We start from the raw sequence: 20,175 nt of genomic DNA on the forward strand, positions 1-20,175 counted from the left end.
CCAGTAGCACCTTAAAGGTAAAGGTAAAGGGACCCCTGACCATTAGGTCCAGTCGTGACCGACTCTGGGGTTGTGGCGGTCATCTTGCTTTATTGGCCGAGGGAGCCGGCGTACAGCTTCCGGGTCATGTGGCCAGCATGACTACGCTGTTTCTGGCGAACCAGAGCAGCACACGGAAATGCCGTTTACCTTCCCGCGGGAGCGGTACCTATTTATCTACTTGCACTTTGATGTGCTTTCGAACTGCTAGGTTGGCAGGAGCAGGGACCAAGCCACAGGAGCTCACCCCATCATGGGGATTTGAACCGCCGACCTTCTGATCAGCAAGTCCTAGGCTCTGTGGTTTAACCCACAGCGCCCCCGTGTCCCTAGTAGCACCTTAGAGACCAACTAAGTTTGTCATTGGTATGAGCTTCCGTGTCTGCATGCACATGAAGAAGTGTGCATGCACACAAAAGCTCATACCAATAACAAACTTTCTTGGTCTCTAAGGTGCTACTGGAAGGAATTTTTTAATTTTTTAATTTTGTTTCAACTACGGCAGACCAACATGGCCACCTACCTGTAACTATGTCTTAGGGTAGAGCTGTTGGCATAGGATACGACCCAGAGAGGAACATCTCAATGCCGCTAGCTTCCAAGTGTTATTTTTCTCATGTGACGACATATTTGAGTTGATCCAGAATCTCTCTTGCAAGATTGCTGAACTTCAAACGCTGCCCAGTTTTGTTTAACTCTCAGCTTTTGATTGTAGGCTGGTGGCTTTTTTTCTTTTTTACTCCTGTTGCTGATCTTTCTGCTGTTGCGATCTAATGTTTTCCCCGGCAAGTCTGCAGCTACTATACATATCTCTAACAGTTGCTTGCAAATGTCCCCGTAGTTTAAGCCCATGCTTGTAGCTGTTTTATATACCAGCTAAAAGTAGTAACCATTCTAAAGCTGCCAATACGCTAATGGAAATACTGGATTGTATCCAACTAAGTTCTGCTCAGAGTACATCCACTGAGAACAATGAACCTGTGCTAACTTTGCGGATTCATTTCAATGAGTAGTAGACATATACTACTCTGAGTATGGCTAAATTGGATACAACCTATTGACATTTACGGCTGTTTTGTATGCTTTGAGCTTTAGCAATTGTAACCCAGAATCAAAATTTTGGCACGTTAGATTTCTTATCAAAACGAAGGCTTCAATATCCTTAATTGTTAAAGGAATACTGCTATGTTTTAAATCCGGATGATTTTTAAATCATTGCAAAGTGAAAAGCAAAAATAACATGACCAAATCTCAATTTAGTTTTTTTGGGGAAAACACACATCTTTTTTTATTTTAAACTAGATAACTGTAATTTTGAACATGGTTCCAAAGCAGATACCAGCCCCGCTCATAATGCATGCACTAATTAACATAAACACAAGCAGGCACGTTGCAGCCATTTTATCAGGATCTCCCCCAACCGAGTTCTGTAAGGATTCTTGAGGAAGCTGGAAATGGCTTGCACAAGAGTCTCTATTATATGAACGGTAACTGGGGAAAGATACAGATTTTGTGGCTCACTCCCCCAGAGTTACTAAACTCAGTAAAGTCTGCAAAGTGGTGCAGCCTCCTTACATAGAGATGCGATTGTTCATTCTTTTTGCAATGGAATCTTTACTCTGCTGATGCCTGTATTCTTTTTCCGTAATCCTACCACCGTTCATTGTAGGTCTGATGAAAGTGATTCCTCTCTCTCGGAGGTACACAGGTACTCTCTCTTCCTCCTTCCCATCTTCTGGAATCTTACTGATATGTTTAATACCTTACTGCAGTTCTTAAGTTAACTAACTCTTTTCTGCATGGCTTTCTTTATTCCGTGTCCCCTCCAAAACATTCATATGTTCCTTGCATCATTATATTTTTATTGTGATGGAAATGTAAAACATTTGGTGTGGGTTTTTTCTTTGTCCAGCATGTGTACTTTTTATAGCATTCAATGGGCAAAAATTTGTGTTTGTGTGGTTCACTTCTTTTTGTTTAAACACATATTTTTCTTTCTTTTAAATCCCTGGAAAACACGATAGGTCAATATATACACCCTTTTTGTTGTTCTCAATCTGCTTTGTTGATAGCGAAAAGCTATATTGAACTGTGTGGTAAAAGTCAGGGGTTTTTTTCGTATATCCTGTGCCGTTGTTCACAATAATATTGTATTCTAAAGATGGGCAGAATAACATATCTGAAGGGGAAAATCTGTTTCACCAAAAAAGAGCAAATAGCAGTAATTACTAGCATTTTTATTTCCTATAGCTTAGGTACTGAGCAGAGATAACTGTGTTTCCTTTCTATAAATAAAGAGGCTAGGAGATATATAAGCAACTTCTAAATGAGCCGAATACAGAAAGGGATAGGAATTCCATTTCTTATTATCCTGAATTCAGATTACATGTTCAGACAAATTGGCCCTGTATGCACTATACATTTACAGCAGTGTCATACTACTTTAAACATCCATCGCTTCTCCCCACCCCCACCCCGTACCAAATCCTGGGACTTATAATTTGTTCCAGGTGCTGAGTGTACTTAGGAAAACTCTATTCCCCTCATAGATCTACATCTCCCAGAGTGGTTTAACAATCAATAATCCCTCTTCCATGGGAACTGTAGCTTTGTGAAGGAAATAGGGCTGTCTTAAGTACACTCACCACCCTTAACAAACTACAGTTCCCAGATTCTTTGAGGGAAGCCGTGGCTGTTTAAAGCTGTAAAAGTACAGTGTGATGGGGCCATGGGGTAGGATCAACTGTATTCTCATATTTTTCAGCTGTGTGTGAGCTTTTATATTGCACACAGAGCTCTTCTGCCTGCAACAGCTCCTCCATTCATTTAAACCGAGGAAGTAGGTCAATGTGCGCATCTCTCAGCACATCCCACTTTTTCTCCTTGATGTTTGTCACATTACTTTGGACAGTCATCCCCCTTTCTCTCTCCAGTACGGTCATTTGTAAGGGTTTCCTTGTAGTTGTTGTTTTTATGTTAGTTTATTGCGTATCAGCCACACAACCCATGCACTGCCCTTTTCAAGGATATATGTAACCTCTTCTCTGCTGTGTCACCTGAGAATTCTGCTGAAGTCTTCTACTCTTCTCTTTATTGCTGATACCTGGTTTGCACTATGCATGTCTGCAGTCCACTTTAGGGTGTGTGTGTGGTTTTTTTTTTAAAAGCAAGCAACGTCAATGGGCTTTCAATAGGCATCTCTGCAATCCTTTATTGTGTCCGAAATGCTGGAGCTTCAAAGCAGCAGGGAATTCAGTTTCTCCCCTGTTCGAAAGCAATTGCATTTGTAAGGAAAATCTGGAATTGGGTCCAATTCTTCCTTAAGTGCCACATCAGGTTAGAAGACTAAATGCTCCACGTGCTGCATGCATCTACCTTGACTATACATTTCTTGCCAGGATAATTTCGACTGCATTTCTCAAAATGTATATGCTACTCACTTCCTTCTGACTTGGCATCCAATTTAATACTTTCACTTAAATTAAATTTTACACACACACACACAGCTCACCTTTCTGCCCACTAAGGAGGCTTCAAGGGGTATTGATGTCCCCGTTTGACAGGATAAAATACATTTTAGCTTTGACTTAACTACTGTTAATTCTGCCATGGATGCAACGCTTTTGTTAACGGAACCCAAAACTGCATGCAGACTGAAAGTCAATTTAGTTCAGGGACGAGGAGGAACCTGTTGCTCTCTAGATGTTGCTGGTCATCAACTTGCCTCATTCCTGATCATTAGCTATGTTGGCTGGGACTGATCGGAGTTGAATACCAACAACATTCAGATGGTATGGGGTTCTCCAGCCCTGGATCAGTTTTTTATGTATCCAGTCAGTCTAAGCACCCATTCATACTTCCAATTTCTGTAAAGGCTAAGCCCTTCATAGAAAAGTGAGTTGAAAACATGGGAAATTTTCCTCACCTGAAACGGCCTCTATGAGAAAATAAGCAAAGGCATCCTTCCATCCCACATGGACAATTCCTTCATGCATTTATTTGTGCAGTTTCCCTGCTACCTTTCTGCCCTGTCAGGGACCCAAAGAGATGAACCAAAACAGAACGCAAGAATCCAACAATATTATACAGTGGTACCTTGGTTGTCAAATGTAATCTGTTCCGGAAGACCGTTTGACTTCCGAAATGTTAGACAACAAAGGGGTGGCTGCAAGTTCAATTGGAAAAATTGAATAACTCACAGCAGAAGTCATTCAACTTCCGAGGTGCATTCGAAAACGGAAGCAATTACTTCCGGGTTTTCGGTGTTCGGGTTCCGAAACGTTCGGCTTCTGAGATGCTCGAAAACCAAGGTACCACTGGAAAAGTCATAATCGGTGGCGGACCTTGGGGTCTTGAATTTCAGCAGCGACCTGTGTGACACAAAAATTCAGGGCCCCTCTCTTCTCATGCCCCATTCTAAATCATAGTTGGGGCATTCCCTGTGGTTCCCCAAGGCTCTGAACCCAGTTCGGTGTGTTAATGTGTGAAATGGTTCCCTGCTGGAAATCCATGGCATCAACAAATTCTAAGACGACCAGTCCTTGCTCCAGGAAATTGAGATTGTGATCTGATTCGTCAGGGCTCTCACTGTATTCTTAAACAAGGGCTGCTCAATGTTTAAAGCAAGCACAGGGCTGCTGAGCAGGTTGAGTACATAGCCAGGTAAACAGAGAGTACACATAGAAGCTCTCACATCTGAGGGTTGTGGGGTCCACTCTGGCTTGCAATGGAAACATTCCATGCTAAAAGCAACATGCAAGCTGCTTTCAACATGATGAACATTCCCTGAGCTCTGCTTCTGCTTCCCAAGGCAGCTGCCTCCTGAACTGCCCATATGGTTGAGTTGGCCCTGAAAGCATTAATTTTTAAATTTAGTGCAAAAAAATGTAAGAGACCAGATGCATGGAAAAACAAACATTTCCCTTCTATACATATGAGTGTAGCAGAATTCACATGACTTTAATCTAGCTGCTTTCTTGCAAATCAAGCAGTACTAAAGGAATCAAACCAATAAGGGCTAAATTCAACCAGAGCCAATAGTTAAATGTCCTGAAACAAGCCTCTGGAAAAATGAAGGGGAGACCAGCTTTGAAACACATCCTGACACAGAGAAAAATTGTACCGCACGACTTCCAGTGGGCGGAAATTGGTATCGGCTCAAATTTGAATCCCCAATTTGAAGCCAGTGTGGTGTAGTGGTTAAGAGCGGTAGATTTGTTATCTGGGGAACCGGGTTCACGTCTCCGCTCCTCCACATGCAGCTGCTGGGTGACCTTGGGCTAGTCACACTTCTTTGAAGTCTCTCAGCCCCACTCACCTCACAGAGTGATTGTTGTGGGGGAGGAAGGGAAAGGAGAATGTTAGCCGCTTTGAGACTCCTTCGGGTAGTGATAAAGCGGGATATCAAATCCAAACTCCCCCTCAACAATTGAGCTAAAGGTGTGGCTTTAAAAACGTCAAACACAGGATGTATGACATTATAAAATTAGGACCTTTCGTTTGGGGGAAAAACGCATCACAATTTTAATGAAGTTTTTTCTACCAGATATTCTTATTCAGCTGACCATGTTCTAGATGAGCTGGTTTCTCTGGCACAGATTTGGATCTGTATGAGTGGGTGGTCTGGATTGCAGAAGGCGCCCAATGCCCTAATCAGATGGAATTCTAGAAAGTCTCAGAAGTCTGGAGTTGGAAGGGACTGTGAGGATTATCTTGTCCAACCCCCTGCAATACAGGAATCTTTCACCTAAAATGGGGCTCAAACCCAGAACCTTGAGATGTGCCTCAGCTTTTGCAGAGCAATGCCAGTGGGTGTTCTTGGCTCAACAAAATGATCAGGGCTGACCCCACCATCAGTGCTAGTGGTGGAAATGTCCTTTGTGGTAGGAGCAGAATACTTGAGCTTACAGTCTGCTGTATATAAATAGGTCAACACATTTGCCTGCCTTATTCTACAGATCCCTGTAAGATCTCTCAGGAGTCTGGCAGGGTGGGGGAAATGTATGATGTACGGTGGAGAAATGACCTGTCACAAATTCTAATCCATTGTATCATTTGTTTCCTTTTCTAGAGGCATAATCAACCCATTCTCTTCGTCCAAATGCGTCAGATCTTCTCCAATTCATTGTATCCACATTGCTGAAGGTCATACGAAGGCTGTGCTTTGTGTCGATTCTACTGACGACCTCCTCTTTACAGGATCAAAAGGTTTGACATGTCTCTTGTTGGTCTTGCAGTTTTCTGAATCCTCTTCATATACCCATGGGGCTACCCAAAGAGAGAAAGCTGACTACTAAGAAGGGAGGCAAGCAATTGATGGAGAGATCCACTGTGAGGCAGTGTCTTTATCACAAATAATTGCTAGCTTTGGAGTTTTGCAGAATTCTTCATCCGGCCAGAAGTTAAAGAAGGCAGGGAGTGGTATTGAGAGTAAGAGGCTGGCTTGATATTGAAGCCACAGTCTGGAGTGGTGATTCACCAACCACAGAAACTTCCTGGGAAAGAGGAATTTGGCTACCTCTATAGGTGTCCTGATAACTAACACATTGTGTTCTTCGTGGAGCTCTCTTCAAGGCTATTCACAAGCCACTGTTGTTTCAGAGTGAGGCGGTTAAGTAGTTTTGTGTACAGGCTGCAAGGAATATAGAACACTGGTTCTGTGAGAGCTTCGCTGGTAGAGATCGAAGGTTTTCCCTTTCAAGGGTCTGTGGCCGGAAAGTCAGTCACCACAGAGAGAGGGGGGGCTGAATCAAGACAGACTTTATTTTGTGTGCATGAAAGGTAGAAGCGCTGGTGCAAGTAACACCACACCTAGGATGTCAAAACAGGTTCAGTTATGGTTTCACAAAACACAGAAAGATTCAGAGCAGCCATCTGTGGCATTGCTAATAGTGTACATAAGCTTTTATGGCACATTACATACATCGCCCCAACTCCTGAGGCATGCACATTGTGAACAGGCAATGTCCTCAGCACGCTCCCTGCATAATCATCTTGAAGACAACTGACCATTGCTATTCCTTATATTGCCATACCCTGCTTAAGCAAGTATTACCCAAGTGTTGTCTCCAACCCTCTTAGTTCATCCTTTCTCCTGTTACACCTCATATAGCAAGCTAAACATTTCACATAGGACGTTCCCAAATTAGCAAACAGGCCATTTCACCACGGACCACAGTCATTTCATGCCCTTTCCTTCCTTACTTACCAAAACCAAGCAAAAGGGCGATTCTAAATAAAAGGGATTTCCCCTTTATCATTATTCAGCGTCTCTTCAAGATGTAATGAAATCTCCACAGCAAAATTGGGAACCAAACAAGAGTATGCTAAAAGACCAGTGAAGCCTACTGTAATATAAAATACAATATAAAATGCATAAGAAATGTGTATTGTGCTCTTATGGGGCTTCTTACTCCTGCAATTTAGTGGTGATTGGGTGGTATCTAAGTTGTTTCACACACCAAAACAGTATATCTGTGTTGCACAGTATATTACAATGTTATCCACTTTTTAATTTGCTGTTCTTGTTCTGCTTTTTTTTGGTTTAGATCGCACATGTAAAGTATGGAATTTGGTGACTGGACAGGAAATAATGTCCCTGGGTGGTCATCCCAACAATGTAGTATCTGTAAAATACTGTAATTATACTAGCTTGGTCTTCACAGTCTCCACGTCTTATATTAAGGTGTGGGACATCCGCGATTCTGCTAAGTGTATCCGAACACTAACGTAAGTTGCAACTCCGAAAAGCAGAATTTTAATACTAACGTTTGGCATACCATTTTGCAGTGAGCGGTGAGGAAATTGTACTTAACGTTAAATGTACAGTGGTGCCCCGCAAGACGAACGCCTCGCAAGACGGAAAACCCGCTAGACGAAAGGGTTTTCTGTTTTGGAGGCGCTTCGCAAAACGAATTTCCCTATGGGCTTCCTTCGCAAGACGAAAGCCCATAGGGAAATCTCCGGGACAGCGGGGAAGCACAGCGCGTCTTCCCCACTGTCCTCGGACCTCCTCCGAAGGCTGGCGGTGGGGCGGAGAGACCTCCTCCCGCCGCCAGGCTTCGGAAGGATGCTCCGAAGGCTGGCGGTGGGGAGAAAAGCCCTTCTCCCCGAGCCAGCCTTCGGAAGGCTCCACTGAAGGCTGGCAGTGGGGAGAAAAGCCCTTCTCCCTGAGCCAACCTTCGGAAGGCTCCTCCGAAGGCTGGCGGTGGGGCGGAAAGCTCTTCTCCCCGCACCAGCCTTCGGAAGGCTCCTCCGAAGGCTGGCGGTGGGGCGGAAAGCCCTTCTCCCCGCGCCAGCCTTCGGATGGCTGTCCTGAAGACTTGCGGTGGGAGGAGGGTTTTCCTTCCCACCGCCAACATTCAGAATGTTGTTCTGAATGTTGGCGGTGGGGAGGAAAAACCCTCCTCCCACCGCAAGCCCCGGGAACAGAGGAGAAGCGCTGCGCCCCTTCCCCTCTGTTCCCGTACCTGTCCTGAAGGCTTGCGGTGGGGAGAAAAGCCCTTCTCCGCACCGCCAGCCTGGCAAGTGGTTTCCATAGGAACGCATTAATTGATTTTCAATGCATTCCTATGGGAAACCGTGCTTCGCAAGACGAAAAACTCGCAAGAAGAAAAAACTTGCGGAATGAATTAATTTCGTCTTGCGAGGCACCACTGTAGTTAATCTTAAAGCTCTTAGGCTAAAACCCAGCTACTTTGTTGTAAAACCCATTGAGTTGAAAAACTGCATGAATTTACTAATTTTAAGATGTGCAGCCTAAGACAGATGGCCGTGTCTTAGAGTGGGGTGATGCAAGAAAGAAAATTAGATGCTGTGTTTTGTTGTTTAATGTCTGCTTCCAGGTGGGCACTTAGCACCTGGGTAGCATATAGTGTAGAGGCTTTATGGACAACAATGATGAGCTTAGGTGAAGAGTGGCAAGTAGAAAAGGCTGAAAGAACGGGATGTGAGGTAGCAGATAGTCTACCACTGACTTTTGAGGCATCAGTTTACATTTCAAGTTTCCCCCTGCATACTGACGTCTTCAATTCGTACATACAACCTGGTGGTGTGATGGCTCAGTCCATGTGCCAATTTTTAGAACTCTTGATTTTTTGGAGGCCTCTGAAATGGATTGATTACTTACACATGGTTTTGGGCAGTGCTTTTTTCTTGGGGGGTGTGCAGGGTACGCATCCCCCCTAAACATTTTGCGAATCTTTGTACTTTTGTTCATTTACTGTATTTATTTTTCCCAATTTGAACTATAAAATTCTGATTTTCTTGAGTCAAAATGAGAGTACCCCTAAATGTTTTTTTAAGGAAAAAAGCACCTGGTTTCGGGAATATTTTATTCGCTGTAACTAGAACTAGAAGTAACTAGAAAAGTCAGCAAACATTGGTCATATTGTGGCATTTGAATCTCCCTTGTACTCTTGAACCTGAAAGGCTCACCATAACCATGTCTGTCATTTTCCCCAGTTGCCTGCTTAGAATATTTGGGCTAGACTGGGCAATCAATATACAAACGAGATATAAATAAATACATTGGAATTGTTGCTTATAAGAGGCTTGGAAGCTTTGCATGGATGATCCCCCTCATCCTTTGTCCACATTCAGAATACAATGTGCTTGTGGGATTGATGGAATTACTTGGTGTGTGTTTTTCCCTCTTAGATAATTGCAAGTTTATTTTCCTCTTGTTTTTCTGCGTGCGAAACTCAGGTCTTCAGGCCAGGCGATGCCAGTAGATGCATGTTCTGGCAGTACCAACAGAACAGTGACGATTCCAGCTGGCGAGAACCAGATCAACCAGATCGCTCTCAACCCAACAGGCACGTTTCTGTATGCAGCTGCAGGAAATGCAGTGAGAATGTGGGACCTGAAGAGGTAAAGCTTTCCAAAATACTTACTGAGCATGCGAAGATCCTGTGAAGCCCAGTGCGGCTGCAGCCAGTGCTCTCCTCATCCCCTGTTTGCCAACTGGCACATCCATGGCAATAATCCATGGTAGGGAGCAGCCTATAGGCTTTTGGGTCTATAGGCCTTCTCATGATCTGTTTGCGTTGTGGGAATTGGTGCATTATGGCTTTCCCCCATACCTTTCTGTTTATACAAGAAGCCCTGGTCTTGTGGTGGGCAGGGATGATGAGAATTGTAGTCCAAAACATCTGGAGGGCCGAAGGTTGGGGGTGCCTGCTGTAGATCGTTCTGCCCGGACACCGAGGTCCAGCGCCGAGGGCCTTCTGGCAGTTCCCTCCCTACGAGAAGTCAAGTTACAGGGAATCAAGCAGAGGGCCTTCTTGGTAGTGGCACCCGCCCTGTGGAACGCCCTCCCACCAGATGTCAAAGAGAAAAATAACTACCAAACTTTTAGAAGACATCTGAAGGCAGCCCTGTTTAGGGAAGCTTTTAATGGTTAAATGGTTATTGTATTTTAGTGTTTTGTTGGAAGCTGTCCAGAGTGGCTGGGGAAACCCAGCCAGATGGACGGGGTATAAATAATAAATAATAATAATAATTATTATTATTATTATTATTATTATTATTATTATTATTAATGAATGGTGATGCACCAGGGAATGCTAAAGTTGCCTGGGCAGCTCAGGGCCTTTCAAGTTTCCAGGAAGAGAGGTACCCGCACAAGAAAGAGCCGCGGCATGGATTCATCCCACATAGACCAGGGCTTCTTGTATAAGCAGAAAGGGCTCTTCCCCAACCTTCAGCCCTCCAGATGTTTTGGACTACAATTCCCATCACCCCTGACCACTGGTCCTGTTATGGGAGTTGTAAGCCAGAACATCTGGAGGCCCGTAGGTTGAGGATGCCTGATCTACAGTGATGCCTAAGCCTTTCTATGGAGTTGAAGTCTGCTAGCCTCCTATTTTTAACCATGATTTTTGGTGTGAAATGCCACCCACCCTCAGAAGCGGGGTTGTACGTGGCTGAACTTAGCCAATGAAACAAACAGAGAAGAAAAATTAAGAGGTGCAAATAACACAAAGAATGGCACAAATTTGGGGGGGAAAGAAGTCATAATTAGAATTCCCAACCTTATATTTACAGCTATTTCTGATCCGGTAGCATTCACCTGCCATCAAGAATGTCAGTAGGAGAAGATCAAAATACAGCGTTTAAACTACTCTGTCCAAAACTGGATATTCCTGCTGTTACTAATGTGGTGTTTCACTCCCACTTATACCCATATAATCTGCAGGGATCAAAGCCTGATATCCAGTGAATTTCTGGAAAATGGGCAGGGGATATGCTTACTTTTCCTTTGAAATAATTAAAGCTAAGTCGCTTTGCCTGTTTCTGTTCATTTTTTTAGGTTCCAGTCTACAGGGAAACTAACTGGACACCTGGGCCCTGTTATGTGCCTTACTGTAGACCGCATTTCCAATGGGCAAGATCTCATAATTACTGGCTCAAAGGATCACTATATCAAGGTATTGCCTCCTGCATCTTACCACAGGAGTAATACAACAAGCTTCGAGAATAGGTTTCCATTTTCTTTGGTTCTTTCCCTGCGAGATGTGGAAATGCACTGCACTCCATTTCGACTCAGAACAATGCCTGAGGCTGCAATACTATACCCACAACTAGGGGTAAACCACATTAAGTGCAATGGAACATAAAGACATGTATAGGATAGCACTGCTGGTCTGTCTTTTCTTTTTTCCTTTCCAGAAAAGGCTAGTCAAACTGACATTCTCACCTGTGCCTGGAAAAATATAAATTCAAAGTCAAAAAGTCTTTGGGAACTTCTAGGGTTTTTGTTTCGATGTCGGAGAATAAAATAATTGGATTAACTTTCACTCATTATTCAAGGAAACATACTATTTCCTCCAGGGAGTTTTAAGTTATTTCCTAAATATTAGTATGCATGTGGACTTACTAAGAGGTGAAAGTCACTTTTCTCCCAGGTATTTGTGCTTAGGTTTGCAACCTAATCTCAGGAATTGCTTTTATTCCCTTCTTTCTTGAAGAATTATTCCAAATGTTATTTCTGGCCTCTCCTTAGTTTTGACATGAAGACTTTATAATGTTTATGGTTCATAATTACCACATAGACAAAAGGGTGTCAAATCTTCTAATCTTCCTATAGATACCTCTGTTTACACTCCGTTATTGCTATTGATCATCTGGTGATAGTTTGCTATTGAGGCTGTTGTGGTTATAAAATAAGAAGTTGACAGACTGTGTAGCGAAAAGACCTCAAATTGTTTTCTGTGTAATAATCTGGTGTCCATTCTTTGCGATACTGTGATAGTGAGATGGGAAGAGATAGTAATGGCAACATTTGTCCAAAAAACACACACCTGTCATTTGAGTTAAAGGGGGAAATTAAGTAAATCTGTGCTGGGTTATATATTTCAGATAAGGCGTCATTTTTATTGAATTACCACATTTTTCGCTCTATTGGACGCACCGGACCATAGGAGGGGGAAAACAGGGGGAGTTTTTTTTTTCTTGTTCTCCCCCTCCAAAACAAGGTGCGTTCTGTGCATTCAAGGTGCGTTCACCCGAAGCCTCCGGAGCCCAGTGGGAGTTCCCACTGGGCTCTGGGGGCTTTGGGTTCCTTTTGACCTGCTCTTTGGGGCTGGCGGTGGGGGAGCGCTGTTTTCCCCCACCGCCAGCCCCAAAGACCAGGTCGGGGAACAGTGGGAAGGCAGCGCTCTGCCTCCCCACTGTCCCCCGAGCTTGTGGGACTGGTGGTGGGCAGAAGCGCTGCTTTCCCCCACCACCAGCCTCCAAACCAGGTCAGGTTTGGAGGCTGCTATCCGCAAGCCTTGGGAGCCCGGTGGGAACTCCCGCCGAGCTCCGAAGGCTTGCAGATATCTGCCCGAAGCCCGGGGCGCGCTGTGCAGCTTTGCGCTCCGAAAGCTTGTGGATAGCTTCCTGAAGCCTGGAGAGTGTGAGGGGTCGGTGTGCACCGACCCCTCTCACTCTCCAGGCTTCAGCGAAAGCCTGCATTCGCTCCATAGGAGGCACACAAATTTCCCCTTCATTTTTGGAAGGGAAAAAGTGCGTCCTATAGAGCGAAAAATATGGTAGTTAATTATTAAAATCAGTTAGTGGTTGGTACTAAATTATTAAAATCAGTTAGTGGGTGGTACTACTGCACTATTACAAATCCTTTGTAGACGTTTGTATAATACTACTGTATTGAGTGAGTATTTATATTTTGTCAATTCCCAGCCAAGATTATGTTGCAGATTTGAAATTGTTTTGCTCCTATTTCAGATGTTTGATGTAACTGAAGGAGCTCTGGGAACTGTAAGCCCTACACACAACTTTGAGCCACCCCATTATGATGGCATAGAAGCGCTTACTATTATGGGAGACAACCTTTTTAGCGGATCCAGAGATAATGGAATTAAAAAGTGGGACTTGGCTCAAAAAGACCTCATCCAGGTACTGTTCAAATATAATAGGAACCTTGCGAAACAGAGCTGCCCCCAAACTGAAATTCTTCAGCTACTCCAAAATGAGGCTTCGAAATTTTGAAAGCCAAAAATAATAGTATTTGGGTCTAGAAAACTGATTTTAGAATCTGAAAAGGTTGGATTGAATTTTTTTGTTTGAACCAAAATCAGCTGGGCTTTTCTTTGCCTAAGCAGAGGATTGACAATGTGCAGCATGCTATATGTTGATAGACCTTTATTTGTGGTCCTCAGACTTCTGGCAGAATTCTGGTAAAATTCCCAGCATCCATCTTAACTGGAAGTTTCTAACCTTCACAATTGCAGAGGATGTGTTTGATCATGCAGTAGAGAAATACGGGAGTAGGAGATAGAACTTTGAAAGCACACAGTCTAATTTCAATAGTTGCTATATTGCCAACTTGCTCTGCAGTAAGCAAGCCATAGTTTTTTTAAGAAGTGGACTTAAGTCTTCCATGTTTGATGACCGCAATTTAATCATGTGAATTGTCCTCTGCTTCATATTATCTGATGCATTTTTCAGAGCTGAACTGCTTGCCTTTCCTCTCCTTATGGATGATGTTGTTTCTGATTTTGTGATATGTCTTTTCAGCAAGTTCCTAATGCCCACAAGGACTGGGTCTGTGCTCTTGGGCTTGTGCCCGGTTCCCCCGTGCTTCTCAGCGGCTGCCGCGGGGGCATTCTGAAACTCTGGAACGTAGATACATTTGCACCAATAAGCGAACTCAAGGGACACGACAGTCCCATCAATGCCATCTGCACCAATTCCTGCCAGATTTTTACTGCATCAGAGTGAGTTGCTTTTAATGTTCTTTGCACACGCTGCATAGCTGGAAAGAATTCTGAGCATTCCAATAATAATAATAATAATAATAATAATAATATTTATTTATACCCCGCACTCCCAGGCCAGAGCTGGGTTCAGAGCATCTGACACCAGTAAAATTACAATAAAAACATAATGGGGGGGACCAATTTAAAATACAGGTTAGAATGCAATTTAAAATGCAACCTCATTTTAAAAGTAGCCCATAGATCAAAACCGTAAGGGGAGGGAAACATAAGGGTCAGACTGAGTCCAAACCAAAGGCCAGGCGGAACAGCTCTGTCTTGCAGGCCCTGCGGAAAGATGTCAAGTCCCGCAGGGCCCTAGTCTCTTGTGACAGAGCGTTCCACCAAGTCGGGGCCAGTACTGAAAAGGCCCTGGCCCTAGTTGAGACCAATCTAACCACCTTGTTACTTGGGACCTCCAAAGTGTTGTTACTTATGGACCTTAAGGTCCTCCGTGGGGCATACCAGGAGAGGCGGTCCCGTAGGTACGTGGGTCCTAGGCAGTGAGTGATCTTCTTTGCTTTCTAGTACGTGCAAAAATTCAAAGGGTTTGTCTACATTGTGAACCACCAACTTAATTTTCTGCACACTTACGGTCATAGCTGGCAGAGGTTTAAACTGTGTTATTATTTGGGTTGGTTGGGTTTGTTTAAAAAACTACCTAATGTAAAATGTTAATTGTTTTATATGCAGACATGTATTTTTATTGAATATTATGCTATAAGCTACTTGTAAGGGAAAAGCATAAAAATAGAGAAGTTTGTGATATAGCTACTTGTTTGCAGTTAATGAGCCTTTGTTTGTCAAATGGCTTTGATGTCATGCCATAATACTTAATACAATGTATTAAAACACAGCCGTAGCATAATAGCTTATCAAGACTAGTGTAAATGTAAAGTTAGTAAGCAAGTTTTCAGGTGTACTGGAGCCTCGTAATTCTGATCAGCTCAAAAGCTTGCTCATGACTATGTGACTTTTACTTGGTACTTATAAATGTTAAGCGCTATTATTTTATTTGGGTCTTTATGCCTAGTGAACCAACAGAATCAATAACATAGAGCAGGCATCCCCAAACTCGGCCCTCCAGCTGTTTTGGGACTACAGTTCCCATCATCCCTGACCACTCATCCTGTTAACTAGGGATGATGGGAGTTGTAGTCCCAAAACAGCTGGAGGGCTGAGTTTGGGGATGCCTGATATAAAGCCTTTTTCAGTGTGTTTCCTATATTTCAGTCTGTTTCCTATATTTCACAGTAGTGCAATGAAATTGTTGTGGGACGCATTTGAGAATCTTTGCTCTGCTTGAGCTAGCAAGTCTCTAAAAATCACTGAGCTGCGCCGCATTCGCTTTCTCGAGAGACTGCTTTTGATTAAGGGAACAGTTCAGTGGAAGAGTTTTTGGTTTTTTAATTCAAGGGTACTGCGCTGTGGGTTAAACCACAGAGCCTAGGACTTGCCGATCAGAAGGTCGGCAGTTCGAATCCCCATGATGGGGTGAGCTCCCATTGCTCAGTCCCTGCTCCTGCCAACCTAGCAGTTCGAAAGCACGTCAAAGTGCAAGTAGATAAATAGGTACCACTCCGGCGGGAAGGTAAATGGCATTTCTGTGTGGTGCTCTGGTTCGCCAGAAGCGGCTTAGTCATGCTGGCCACATGACCCGGAAGCTGTATGCCGGCTCCCTCGGCCAATAAAGCGAGATGAGCGCTGCAACCCCAGAGTAGGCCACGACTGGACCTAATGGTCAGGGGTCCCTTTACCTTTACCTTACTGTATATAAATGGGGAAACGGCTTTTCTCTGCTTCTTCCTTTTCCCACTTCACGCTAATAGATTTGGTTGCTTAAAAATATTTTGCAGCGATCGGACTGTGAGAATATGGAAGGCTCCCTGCAGCTTCGATGGACAGATCTCCGATCCTGGCGATGCGAGCGAAGATGTGGCCAGTAATTAAAGACGAGCGTCTTCATAGGCACCTGCTTTCAGCTGGAGAGGAAGAAGAAGATGCAGCTCGAATGTACCGTTTAAGTGTGTCGTATTCTGCTGAAACTGCTGCCCTTAAGAACTGCCTTCTGTACTATATTTCAAACACTAGTCTGTTGGTGGTATGCTTGCCTCACATATAACGGCTGGATTTGTGTGCATTTATTAGCTTTGTAAGTTGAACAAACTGGAAGCCTTTCACCCTGGAATGGTTGTCTCAAGACCTGTAACCTAGGATGTGAAAGTGCCCTGTGTACCTCACTCTCTGACCCCTTCTGTTCAGCTGAGCTTCACTTTATGGTTGTATGGAACGTGCCAGCATATCTCTTGTCTCATTTCCCAAGCCTTTAATGGAAGAGCAGCGGGGGTCCTAAAAAGTTTACTTATGTTTTGCTGCTGTAAGAAACTAAGACTGGAGTGTAAGGGAGGGCGGAGTCTTAGTTTGAGACGGATTACTGCCCTGACTGTGTCATGCTAACAATGAATGCCATACGACCCGCGTTAGTTGTTAGCATTATACTCTTGCTGACCAAAGTTGGGCAGCTGTGTCTACTCTGTGCTCAGGACTAGAAACTAAAATGCTGTCGAATTATTAACATTTTATTAGTGCTCTGCCTACCACAGTATTCTTACAGAAAAACCTTAATCTATTTTTCTTATGTTTCCGTCATCTCACGATGTTTTATTTAAGAGGAAAAACAAGGTGTCCTTCCTTTTTAACATACTTTGATATGCTGCTAAATATATTTTAGATATGTTTGTTGAACCTTGGAGTTAGTTAAAAGAACGGTAGCAACTGTGTCAACAAAAGGCCGTGTGTAAATACATGGGGTGTAAAGAGAGACTATCTTAACAGTGTGCCTGTGTGGATTTTTTTAATTGCTGTAGATTTGAGTGTGGATATTGAACGAGAGGGTTGTATAATTTATCCAGCTTTTCGGAACATTCATTTGTAAATTCGGCAAGTTTTAGGAACAGTGTTTTATTGGGTTTGCTGTGGGGTAGAGGATATGAACTTGTAAATGTACGGCTTGTGATAGTTGATGCTTACATTAAAAAAAAAAAAAAGACCCACACAATTGAATGTGAACACTTTAATTGCGGCTACTTTTGTTTGGCGCAATAGGTAAAGGTAAAGGTACCCCTGCCCGAACGGGCCAGTCTTGACAGACTCTGGGGTTTGTGCGCCCATCTCACATCTATTGGCCGGGGGCCAGCGCTGTCCGGAGACACTTCCGGGTCACGTGGCCAGCGTGACATCGCTGCTCTGGCGAGCCAGAGCCGCACACGGAACGCCGTTTACCTTCCCGCTGGTAAGCGGTACCTATTTATCTACTTGCCCCGGGGGTGCTTTCGAACTGCTAGGTGGGCAGGCGCTGGGACCGAGCAGCGGGAGCGCACCCCGCCGCGGGGATTCGAACCGCCGACCTGACGATCGGCAAGCCCTAGGCGCTGAGGCTTTAGCCCACAGCGCCACCCGCGTCCCTGTTTGGCGCAATACATGAAGAGAAATTAACGTGACACAGGACCCAAGTACTGTACAGAGACGTAAGCAGCCCTGTGGCATTCAGACTAAAAAGGGTGCTTTGTGGATTGCTTTGTTACTCTTTAATGGCCTTTGCTGTTAATCCAAAGAGTGGTCATTAAGGGTCAAGGCTTCCCAGTGCCATTGTAACCCTGGTCATTATCTGAAGGTGGATGGCAGAGGGGAATACAAAGAAAATATCTGAAATCTCTACCTTTTTAAATGCGGAAACTTATTTTGAAATAAAATTAATAATACAGGCAACAAAAGGAAGAATGCATGTAGCAATCAGCTCACTGATTGCCATCTTTAGTATATCATAGGTAAGGATGTATGGCAATTAAAGAAAAAGTAAAAAGCTGGTGACCTCTTGCTAGAGGAGGTATCAGTCAGAAATGCTTGAGGAGGGGGGCATATGTGTCCCCCCCCCTTCACCTGGCTGAGAGAGAACAAAGGGAACTTGGGACTGGAGTAGAGAAGAGAAACAGACCTGTCTTGCTGTCTCCAGGAATCTAAAGCTATGGCATTGGGGAGGAAGATCTGTTGGAGTTTTAATGCTGTGAGCCCTGCCACTCGGTCTGCATACACGTCAGGGCGGGATTTAGGTTTGATGAGGCCCTAAACTACTGAAGGTAATGGGGCCCTTTATATGTCCAGCTGTCCTTTGCCAACAACAAATTGTCGCTGGTTTTTTTGTGTTGAATGTGGCGCTGTGGGTTAAACAACAGAGCCTAGGACTTGCTGATCAGAAGGTTGGCGGTTCGAATCCCCGCGATGGGGTGAGCTCGGTCCCTGCTCCTGCCAACCTAGCAGTTTGAAAGCACGTCAAATTGCAAGTAGATAAATAGGTACCGCTCTGGCGGGAAGGTAAACGGCATTTCCGTGTGCTGCTCTGGTTCGCCAGAAGCGGCTTAGTCATGCGGGCCACATGACCCAGAAGCTGTCTGCGGACAAACGCCGGCTCCCTCGGCCAGTAAAGTGAGATGAGCGCCACAACCCCAGAGTCGGCCACGACAGGACCTAGTGGTCAGGGGTCCCTTTACCTTTATATGCTACATGGTAATTTATGGACCTAATAGATATCTAAACCCATTTGCACATAACAAAAGAAGAGTCCAGAGGGAAGAAGAGGGGAGGAAAAACCAGAAAATAAAATGGTGAAGTTTCAGCACCGCCATGGAATAGACTATGCCTGTGTATTTGTGTATACAGGAAAGCTCAATCTCTTCAATATTGCTCATGAACCAAGGTTCTAGACCAGGCATGGCCAAACTTGGCCCTCCAGCTGTTTTGGGACTACAACTCCCATCATCCCTAGCTAACAGGACCAGTGGTCAGGGATGATGGGAATTGTCGACCCAAAACAGCAGGAGGACCAAGTTTGGCCATGCCTGGTCTGGACCAAGGATTGGTTCAGAGGGAAATGGCTGCAACCTTGAAGAAGCAACACATTCAAGGCAAGAAAACCATTCTCTCAAAAAAGAAGTAAAAAGGTCCCAGAAGAAACAAAGAACTGCTGAGAATCTTGGAGCTAAGAAAACGAAGAAAAATAAGGGAGCTCTAGCACTTGAGGTGCAACCTCTTTTTCATCTCTCAACATCTCCAGATTCAATATTTTCTCTCACACTACTTTTCTCTCTCACTCAAATCCAGTTCTGTATTGGTAAATGAAAAAAGTCGGAGGCCAACAGCTGTACAAACAGGTGTTGGGTTTTTTAAAATAATAATAATAATTCAATTAATTATTTTTTGGGAGTGACATATTCCTTGATAAAGCTGAAAAGAGAATCATGAAGGTCGTCAGAGCTGCCGGCAAATCTTGTATCGTCTTCACCCTGGTACACGATCTTGGTGCATGATCACGGCTCAGCTACAGCCTTTGCCAGCCTTACTGTCCTCATGTTCCAGCGCAAGGTGACCCAGAGATGCTGGCTGTAGGGAATATCGTACGTTGCACCTTTTTTTCACCACAGTCCATTGTGGCATAGCTTGAGCGAGGCCTAGTCACCACAGGTCACTTACCTATTTCCCCTTGCTTTTGTAATCCAGAGTTCCAGACCCAGAAAAACACACGCCCTCCCTTGCAACAGGAAACACTCAGACTGTTTACGAGCCAGAGATTGAACTAAATATCCCTTCAGTTCCACAGCTCTGTAGGCCTTGTCTTCAGCACCTCTGAACCACAACCCCACCGTACAAAATAAATGAAACCTATGCTGCTCAGAGATTGGGTTGCAGGTAAGAAAATTAACACAGGAATAGATCACATATAGGGACGCGGGTGGCGCTGTGGGTTAAACCACAGAGCCTAGGACTTGCCGATCAGAAGGTCAGTGGTTCGAATCCCCGCAACAGTGTGAGCTTCCATTGCTCG

General features: G+C 44.2%; 1 protein-coding gene across 9 annotated transcripts in view; it reads left to right on the forward strand.

The window, feature by feature from the left end:
• Positions 1–17,355, forward strand: part of KIF21A (kinesin family member 21A) — a 99,284-nt gene extending 81,929 nt beyond the window's left edge. For 5 of the 9 annotated variants that reach the window (XM_082239429.1, XM_082239434.1, XM_082239430.1 and 2 more), the window contains 8 exons: positions 1,709–1,747; positions 6,110–6,246; positions 7,587–7,767; positions 9,745–9,909; positions 11,351–11,468; positions 13,267–13,437; positions 14,059–14,258; positions 16,154–17,355. In XM_082239429.1, the coding sequence (XP_082095555.1) occupies positions 1,709–1,747; positions 6,110–6,246; positions 7,587–7,767; positions 9,745–9,909; positions 11,351–11,468; positions 13,267–13,437; positions 14,059–14,258; positions 16,154–16,247 (1,105 nt within the window). In that variant the 3' untranslated portion in view covers positions 16,248–17,355. The remainder of the gene's footprint in view (positions 1–1,708; positions 1,748–6,109; positions 6,247–7,586; positions 7,768–9,744; positions 9,910–11,350; positions 11,469–13,266; positions 13,438–14,058; positions 14,259–16,153) is intronic. The other 4 variants (XM_082239432.1, XM_082239435.1, XM_082239437.1 and 1 more) reach the window with 1 other exon arrangement.
• The last annotated feature ends 2,820 nt before the right edge of the window (positions 17,356–20,175 follow it).

The sequence above is a fragment of the Podarcis vaucheri genome (genome assembly GCF_965113315.1).
Source record: "Podarcis vaucheri genome assembly, chromosome: 10".
NCBI lineage: Eukaryota > Metazoa > Chordata > Lepidosauria > Squamata > Lacertidae > Podarcis > Podarcis vaucheri.